We start from the raw sequence: 10158 nt of genomic DNA, 5'->3' as shown, positions 1-10158 counted from the left end.
CTCTCAGAAAAAGGTTAACTTTAATTTATATAGCATTTATCATTTGAAAGCCTGTTTCTCGCTAAGCTTATCCATCAACCTTAGCTGTAGAGATGTACTGAGATAAACGGTTATTAATATATAGAAATAGTTCAACCAAAAATTCACGTAAAACCACAAAAAAGTGTTGGTGGTTTTACTTTGTTTAACTATGTGGAAATTTTGTCTCGCTGTCACTCCCTGCTTCAAGTCTTTATTTTAAGGCAGACAAACCTCATCCTGACTCCAGCTCTGTAATTAACACAGACCCATTTACACACACATTCACACACTTGCTATGCAAGGTAGCATCTGCTCATCAGGAGCGATACAGCACTTCCTATCCAAAGCTCACACAATGATAAGCTCACCCTTACACACACTCACACAGCATCAGCACAGTGCAGCGGTTATCTAAAAGGTATAGTGAATGTAATGACATTGAATACGAAATTAAGGTTTGATTTCATGAAAAATGTGATTGTTGGCTATATTTATGATTCATAATCTATCCAAGGACATTCACATAAAGGACTACATTGGTGTAGTATAGTAATTAAACTAAGCAGCACAGCCAGAAAGCATCTGGTAACATCTTAATGAGCTGCAAAAATGTATATTTATGCTGAAAAATGTCAAAACAATGCAAAACTATATTACATTCTGTTGAAGAACAAACTAAAATGAAAAACCACCAGATCCTGTCATCATTCGTGTTAGTTTCAATGTTTAAATGGTAGCTGATTACATGGGTGTGTTTGATTTACTTTCCAGGCCACCTCCAGTGCACCTTCAGTCCACATTACCCAAACAAGCTGTGGATGGAAGAGAAAACTTTCTGCAACACTTTTCCCTTCCATATTGTCTTTGATGAAAATGTAAATCCCCATGTGTCTGTGTACTTTAGCAGCTCCAGAGAGTTTTTTTTATTTTTTATTAATTGGCACACTTAAAATATTTTGCTGTGGATTCTTGATACCTTGTGTTTCCGCCACCTCTCTGTTTCTGATCTCTGTCCTGGACTTGTCTTATCAGCTGAAGGTAAGGCAGGCAGGAGTGAACCTACAAAAGTTTGTTCCAGGTCTCCAGGCCCGAGATGCTACAGTGGACCAATACTTCACCATTATACACCCACAGGTAAAACACAGTCACATAGTAAAGAGTTCAAAAATGTGCAAACAGAGTTGTGAGATTGTGTGAAATGTAGCAGAATACATTAAAATACCTCAGCAGAGAAGAACACAGTCAAGTAAAGGAAAGATAGCGTATGCGTGTAGTAGAACGGAAAGAGAAAAGCCTCTATTTTGTGGCAAGCAGTGCTTCAACTGATTGGACCATGAAATTTAGAACTTAACAAATACACAAATTAAAGAAAATCAAAAGTAAACCCGGCTTTAGGTACCGCTCATCATATTTCCAAAGTTTTGGTTTCACTCCTATAGATTTGGGCTGCAATGCTTTTGGTATAAAATAATTGCATCATTTAGGTAATTCCAAGTCCTTTATGTTGCTTCCATGTGTTTCACAGCCACTGCTGCAGCAACTGCCCTGTTGGTAAGCAGGGCCAAATCAGTGGGCCCATCTTCAATAATGAACTTCTGTTCTGTTTGTTTTCAAAACACTGGCATGGTGAAAACTACAAGGGAGCCAGGGGGAGCTTGAAAAGTGACGAGCTCCCCTAAAAACATGATTTGTGAAACGTTGGAGGGGGGTGGCGGTGCAATATCACAAACTTCACTCATTTTAAAGTTCCCCTATTATACTCCTCTTCAGGCTCATACTGTTATTTTGGGTTTTACAATTTTACATGCTTCAGTGTTCAAAAAACACACTATTCACCCTATTCTGAACCCTCCGTTTTAGCTCCTGTTTCTAAAGCTGGCAACATGTAAGAGGACCCTGCAGTGTATGTAGATAGAAATGACTCATTCTAAGGTAATAAAAACAACACAGTTCATGATGTCAGGTCTTTATACACCACTGAAAACATAGTTATGTATTACATTTCTGTCAAAAGATCCTCCTAAATATTACATGCTGGACCTTTAAAGTTCCTCTCGTGTGGTTGTGTTAAAGGCCAAATGAATGGTGTATGTGTGTGATCTGTGTCAGATAAAGGTGACAAGTTAAAAGGAGTTAGTTAGCATGCAGAGAGTCTGTGTAAAGCTCAACGTTACCAACATCAATCCAGCGTTGGCTGAGATCTACCATTACAATGCAATATAATAAAAACCTAAAGTTAACCATGGAGAAGATCACAACAACAAACCTAAGCTGTTTAATAGTCTGTTGCCGATCCGTAAAGGTAGAAAAGTTGCTTTGGCGAGCTAGTTTTCAGCTGGCAATTCTATTGTGGGTTAGCCAGCGGGGAAGAATTGCCTTTCTTTTGCAGTCTTTTGCTGTGTTATGTTCTGAATGTCAGTGAATTGCTATTTCAACTTTAAGCTATATAGAGAATGATCAAGTGCAGTAGAATATAGTGGTGAGCAGTAGTAAACATCTCTGTCTTCCAGGTGGCTTTTACCATTGAGAGCATCAGGATATTCATCAACAGTCAGTTTGTCTTGAAGAGCTACACAGACAAACACACCACGCTCAAACTAAGAGGTGGGTTCTTATAAATACCTCCACAATTTAAAGCTATTCTGAACTGCATTCTCCTTATATGTTAACTTGTATTCAATTCATCTGTAGGTCAGATGTTGTGGATGGAGTCTCTTGGCTGTATGCTGTACCTGTGTTCTCCGAAGCTACGAAGCCTCCAGGAGCTTCAATATGTCGGCCTCCACCTGGCCGACCTGGCCCAGCATGACGTCACCAGAGACCTGGTTCTTCTTAACCAGCAACGTTTAGCTGAGATGGAGCTCACCAACCAGCTGGAGAGGAAAAAAGTAGGAAAGCAGCATTTAGCTCATGTAGTCTTTTGCGAGGGTCCTGGCCAAAATAGCAGTCCAGCTTACGAATATGATAAGAAACATGCTCAAAGTTAACGTCAATGTAATGTAAAACAAGTGAGAACATTTGCGCAAGCAGAGATGTATGTTTTTGATAAGTTGCTGTTATTATTTACTGAGAAATGAGGGCTTCACTGAGGATCTTTGTCAATCTCGGTGGCTGGGAGTAAACTCTTTATCAGGTCTTCTGCTTTGTTTTGCAAAAGGAGGCCTCACACAAATGTGTAGATCCAAAGAGTAATAGTAGCTTCAAAGCTTTCTTTCCCAGCTCCGGGTGCTTCTTCTTCACACACCCCCAAAAGCGGCAGATGTGTCAATTTCATCTGTAGCAAACGGTCACATCCAAGAGTTTTTCCTGATGACTGACAGGAAGCTTTACCCTCTTCAAACGAGAGCAACTGATTTCTCACCCAATACAGTTCAGCAGATTTCTCCTCCATGTCAGGGAGGTAAGAATTAAAACCACCAGTCATGTTGGCTAGGTTTCCCAGTCAGTTGAGTTTGCTGAATATCTCTGCCAGATAGCGTAGTCAAGTCGGTCTCTGTCCTCAGACAAGGTGGCATGGAAATATCCGCGCTCTGACAGAAAAGTGCACACTTCAGATTGTAATTCCAACTGCATGTTGAGTATTCTCACTCAAGAGAGCCAGCGCACTTTTGTGTTCAGCTCTCATGTTTTCCAAAGGCTTCCAAACAATGGCTCTGACTGAGTTTTTTACTTTGATGCTGCCTTTGCATTTCAGAGTTTTCATTCCGAATTCATGCTATGTGCGTCAATACTGGTGCAGGATTTCCAGTTCAGACTGTTTTCACAGAAAAACACATTAACAACACTACAAATTGTCCTCTCCGATTGTTTTGCCCCTTTGATATTTTGCAGAAAAGTTTAAGTTCACAAACATCATCAGCAAAAAGCTGTGCCTTTTCACTGACATCTGTCAATTCATCGAGTTGGAATGAAAAGGATTTCCTACAGCTTGATTTGACAAAGGCGCAGTTTTGTCAGGATAGCAGAGTGCAGGTGTAGACACAAGCTGGAGCAGAATGCAGTTTGTAAGATTTATTAAACGAAGACACATTATCAGGCTTACATAGATGCAAGGCAAGCAAAGGTAGTAACCCGTAAACATAAGTTAAATTCGAAACAGAACAGAAATAATCCAAAAGATTCAACCAAGCAGAATAATTCTAGCAAGTACAGGGCACACAGCACCGACACGATGAGGACTGAACACATTAAATACAGTGGGCAAACAGCCAGGGAAGGAGCAAACAGGTGAAACAAATCAGGAAACATCTGACAACAGGAAAGCAAGTTAGACACAAACACGAGACACAGACGACTACAAAATAAAACAGGAAGTACAGCATGCAACAATACACGAGGACGAATGTAACTGAACACCAAATAAATGCCTTACTCACAAGTATTAAATGTATCTGCATAGTTTTTGTCCAGCATAGTCTCAGCCAAGACAACAGTGACTGGAAGCATTAGGTTTTCAGCTATGGTGAATGACTATTTGGCTTTAGCTACGAGCAAAGACAACGCATTAGAAGCCTTGAGGCTGATGTTGTGGCGACTTTACACATTGTTTCTTGGGATAATCTAAAGTCAGTCAGTTTTCTTTTTAAAAAACTTGTGGCTCACCAACATGACATTGATGTTTTGTGCCGAGATGTCGCTGGAGGTTTAAAGGCTTCACGCGACCGTAATTTCTCCCCGTAAAAAAAGCACAATGAGTTGGGAGGGTTGCGGCTCTATTGCTATTTACATTATGATTTCACAGCTATGAGGCAACAGCATGAAACAGATCTAGTGCTTTAAGGTATGTTATAGAGAAATAGAGAAAGTGTCATCTACCGCTTCAACTTTCACCTCAGCTCTATTAAGTGCTCACACATTATCTGCCTCTTCAACTGCTTTGTGGATTTATACTTCCGGTGCCGGTGCTGTCAACTAATCTCTTCCTCCATTTTAACAACCACCTTTACATTTCCCAGTGCTTATACTTCAAATGTCACTTTTCTTTCTGTACGCCCAAGTGATTAAATTACATTTCAGTAGGGGTCGGGGGAAAATAATAAAATAATAAAATGAATTGCTTTTTCAGTCCACTAGACAAAGAGTTTTCCTTTGGGGACACAATTTAAAGTTGGGAAAAAGTAATAAATTCCAATGCAATTAGTTTAAAATCTAAATAATACTGTATCGTGACATAAGTATCGTGATGATTCCCACCCCTACATTTCAGTAGCTCCAAAGAATCCAAATGTTAAGATAAGATGTGTTTTAAAGAACAAATTGTCAGCCTAGGTGAGAACATGTAAATTTCCCTTTGCAAATGTGTTTTTTTATCTAGTTTTCTTCTAGTTTCATGAATCTATGATTATATTTACAGACACAGGACTAAGACTGGGGCAATTTCCCGCGTAGAAACTAGCTCACTTCAAAGTCTGATGAGAACCAATGAAGGTTTTTTGTTTAGAGCACTAAAAAGTAGGTCATCCTATGCCCCCACCACCCCTTTTTAATGTTTCTCTCTGACCCAGTTTGGAAGCCCCACTGCACTATATGGATTTGTGACAATATACGAATATGAGATTTGTACAGCTGTTATGCTTAATTCTTTTCACAAGTAGGGAAATATAATTTCTTGTATTTGTGTGTGATTGTATCTGTCTTTAGGAGGAACTGAGAATCCTGTCGCGGCACCTTGAGATTGAAAAAGAAAAGACAGAGACTCTGCTGTATGCCATGCTGCCACGCCACATAGCCAATCAGCTTAAAGATGGGAAGAGCGTAAAGGCAGGTCAGTCAGTCCATCAACCCTGTTGTCTTTTTCTACATATCTATCTGTTGCTCTGTCAAAGTGTCTGTGTTTTTCAGGGGAGTTTGAGGTGTGCACTATTTTGTTCAGTGATGTGGTAACCTTCACAAACATCTGTGCTGCCTGTGAGCCCATCCAAATTGTTCACATGCTCAACTCCATGTACTCCAAGTTTGACCGGCTCACCACTGTACACGACGTCTACAAGGTATTATCTTATTTGTTATTGTGGTGGTTGAAATAACTCTGTGTAGATGTCGTGTTTAAACAAGGAAAATGTTCTGTTTCCCACCTGTGTTTACTCAGACCTTTCTGTGTGCAGAATACGTTTCACTTTTATAAGAAGTTTTTTACCGCCCTGCAAAGTAATACTAGTAACCTTACATTTAGATTTCACTATTTCAATCAAATATTACTTACATTTCTGTTTTTATGTCTTGTTGTTTCCTGAAGGTTGAGACTATTGGTGATGCATACATGGTGGTGGGTGGCATCCCAGTCCCTACAGAAACCCATGCTCACAGAGTGGCAAACTTTGCTTTGGGTATGAGGATAGCAGCCAGAGAGGTCACCAACCCCGTAACAGGCGAGCCCATACAGGTAAGATTTGAGTTTTTCATCAAATACAAGTGACTATATTTGTGGATCATGGAAAGTTTGTTTGTGGATTTTGAATCTATTTGTAGATATGTTGTGTGTTTACAAATAGTGACATTTATTTGTGACTCATACTCTGTGCAGTAATGTCCTCTGCTTTAGTAGATTGTTGACAGAAGACATTTTAGCCCCTACATGCATCTAAGGATCTATGGTTCTGTTGCATTTACATCTAAAGCGTTGGTTTCCCCAAATTACGATAAATCATATTTTCCGGTATTATCTATCTCTGCATACAGATTTGATTTGTTCAGATTTTCTGCCTCCAACAGAATTTGATTTATGATGCATTGAAAAAATACAACTTTATCATCCATTCAGATCCGTGTGGGTATGCATAGCGGTCCAGTGTTAGCTGGGGTGGTGGGAGAGAAGATGCCTCGCTACTGTCTGTTTGGAGACACTGTTAACACTGCGTCCAGGATGGAGAGTCATGGAGTCCCTGACCACATTCACATCAGCACTCCCACATATAGGTGTGTGTGTATGTGTATGCTTTTATCTCACCACCAGCCAACTGCTGGTGTGTGTGTGCTCTGTGTGTGTATATATATATATATATATATATATATATATATATATACACATTACCGTGGTTTTTACGCTGCCTAGCTGCCAGGTTTTCTCCTCGATACCCAATGTTTGTTGAAACTAAATCTCGGTGTCATCTCATGCGCACAGAGCTGCAACTAACCCACTATCAACTTGTCGAGATAAGAAGCTAAATCCAATGTGCAGAGATAATACTGCTAATTATGAGGGCAGACAGGATGGACATACACTATCTGAAACATGATGAGGACGCAGCTCTTTGCTAGTTATCATATTCCTCATACAGTTTATCCTGCTGTAATATTATTTCCATGAAAGTTTCAGATTTAACTATAGAAAATGTAGTACAGCTAGATTTTTATTCCAAAAAATATGTGTAGTTATTCTGATACATACTTATAAAAGACTTCTGTGTCCCTCGGTGTACCCCTCAACCCACTCCCGTCTCCTCATCAGTGAACTGAAGAATTCAGGGTTCAACATACAAGAGCGTGGGCAGATTGAGGTGAAGGGCAAAGGCCAGATGACCACTTACTTCCTGTTAGGGAACCTGCTGGTGTCAGAAGATAGCATCATGGGACGAGAGGTTGGAGAAACCCGTCTTTACATGGAGGACCTTCATGGCAAGGGCAAAACAGGTAAAGAACAAAATATGGAATTAAAATAATAAGTGTCATTAAGGAGGGTTAGTGACGATATACTCTGTACATTTGTTCTTGAAATACTGACAATGAAAAGAAGTGTGACAACCGTGTCAGCAAGATGAGGCTGTTGGGATGTTTGGCTAAAAGACTAATTACCAACCATATCTAATGATTCATTTTTCATAATATGTTGTTTTTTGTCGTCACATTTTGATTATTTTTGAGCATGAAATAAGTTTTTTATTATGCTATACGCACAGAGAGCCAGCACAGCAGACCAGACTTGTTCATCTGAGAGTTGATTAATGGGAATTCTGAAGTACTATGAGATAAACGTTTGACTCAAGCACAGAGGCTGTATTATATAGGTCATTACTGTCATTATGCTTTACTGTCATTACGTGTAGTCCTGGTCGTGTTTTTCTTGCGGTTGGTTTGTAAAACAATTAGCCTGCGGCAGTGCTGATACAGCGGAAGTAGAGGTCAGTGTGTTTACCAGAGAAACTAGAGCTTACAAGACAGTGCTTGCTAACCACAGTAGAATAAAGAGGTCAAGCTGACACAAAATGTGGAGGAGAGACAAAGCATGGCGAGAGATGAGGAGAGTAACAGGGTAGAGTAGATATATTTGATCTGACAACATATCAAGGAAGAACTCGCATAAACAGGTCTGCATGTGCATGTGCTGCTTTGGATAAAATTGTACGGTGGAGTTGCACTAGAAGAAAGTACACAGTTATATTAGCAGGAGAGCAACCATTTAAGAATATAGTGAACACGTGGAGTGTATGCAAGAATGCATTCACTGTGAGCAGCATATTCATTAAAATAGAGAATGGGGAAAACCATGTTCTGCTACTTGACCTCTTGTTACTTATAAGTGATTACTATGTACACCCAGAGCCCTTTACTTAAATGGGCTTTAAATTACTTATATGGTTATTACTCGTGTTGGGTGAATGGAGCCTTACAAATCTTTGGTCATCCTGTGGTTTGCAAAAAAATTGATTTAACAGTTTTAGTCTTTTATGTAAGCAATTAAAGTGTTATAGACCTGCAGTTGTTTATTAAAATCTTTAATAATAGTGCTCAGAAGTACTGCAGTAAATGAATGTCTTCAGTTAGGAGGTATTCTTCATTTGACTCAAGCTCCATTACAATGTTTTGAAACAGCGAGCTCTGCAGAGCTTCATACCTTATTAGTTACGTGCGGACTTTGGTAGACTTTTGACCCTTTAATATGCCCTTTTCATTTAGAGCCTGACAAAGAGCCTGATGTGAGAACTAAGACTGAGCAGAGGAACACACTCTCAGATGGAGTCATCGCCTCGGACCTCAGCCGCTTAGACGCCATCACTCCCTTTGCCTGGGACATCACCTCGCCGTATGAGACCAACGAGAACAGCTACAACACACCTGCAAAGAGCAGACTGTGTGTCTTACTCTGACTTAGAACCCTCTCAGCCTGATACAGCTCATTAAAATTTAACAGAAGATGACGGCATACATCTCATCTCTGTGCAGTCTAAAAGGACTTGGGTGTGAGAGCTGCTTTTAAAAACAAAATGATGTAGTAGTTATGAACTATGCCTACCGGTCGATGAGGTGGAAAAGGTGTCTTGTCAGCAGTTGCTTTTTTGCTGTGGATGACCGTCTACAAACAGGCACGATTCTCCTTGTTGTGGGTTCAGTCTGTCCCAAAATGCCTGTAGATGTCAGTAGCTGGCAAATCTGAAAGAGTGAAATAAAATGATTCCTCATTGCCCTAGTAGATCTGAAATGTAATCACCTAGGTCTTAAAGTTGAGTCCACTATAAACTGCACCTGTATAAACCAGTAATAATTGAGAGAGTAGAGATTGTAAAAAAATTTGTAGCTCTATGTGTTAATGTCAAATGATATCTTATTATATAGTTTTTATTCATTTACTTTAATATGGTCCTGTGTTATTCTTTTATTTTCTTTCTTTATTATTATACAGGAAAAGATTAATATTCATATTACTCACAGTGGGCCCACATAAAAGATCTTATTATTATATTATTATGTTTTATTTTACATAGAACCACTGGTTTTCTCCCAAAAAGTTATGATATGAATTTCAACATATAATGCTGAAGACTTCATAGCCTTTCTTCAGGAAAGACTCTCATACTGCATACTGAGAAAATGACAGAATAATGTCGCTAACCCCGCCTGTCAGCTCGCTCAATGAATTTACCATAAAGGTCCCAAATACGTTTGCACTCCAAATTTAGCTGCAGCTAGCCGACCTTGTTCTCACAAACAACGCCTCGATTAATCGCAGTTCTGTTTGCGAGTATGTCGCTAAACACAGTTTGTCAGAGTGTCCATACAAGAAAAGAGGAAGAAAAAAAGGGGAAGCTATTTACTTTCTTATATATACTGGGGGGCAGCAGTTACAGAAGGAGGACATGGTTAAGAATTAAAAGTTAACACATTTAGAATAAAGTTAATGTGGACTGCATCAGCCGTGGTACG

At 39.5% G+C, this 10158-nt stretch overlaps 1 protein-coding gene across 1 annotated transcript; it reads left to right on the top strand.

Moving 5' to 3' along the window:
- Positions 1–792: 792 nt before the first annotated feature.
- LOC119900114 (guanylate cyclase soluble subunit beta-2-like) lies at positions 793–9104 on the top strand (the record flags this gene model as incomplete). The annotated part of the gene is made up of 10 exons (XM_038714873.1): positions 793–896; positions 1054–1155; positions 2532–2625; positions 2713–2909; positions 5662–5785; positions 5863–6011; positions 6257–6403; positions 6782–6936; positions 7469–7650; positions 8914–9104. Coding segments are annotated over 10 exons (1445 nt in total), but the record flags the coding sequence as incomplete, so codon positions are not given.
- Between the last annotated feature and the right edge of the window lie 1054 nt (positions 9105–10158).

This window comes from Micropterus salmoides, unplaced genomic scaffold (assembly GCF_014851395.1).
Source record: "Micropterus salmoides isolate LMB-PRFRI ecotype aquatic unplaced genomic scaffold, ASM1485139v1 Ms_hic_scaffold_1254, whole genome shotgun sequence".
Lineage (NCBI taxonomy): Eukaryota > Metazoa > Chordata > Actinopteri > Centrarchiformes > Centrarchidae > Micropterus > Micropterus salmoides.
Note: the sequence above shows the minus strand (reverse complement) of the source record. Positions and strands in the feature narration are given on the sequence as shown.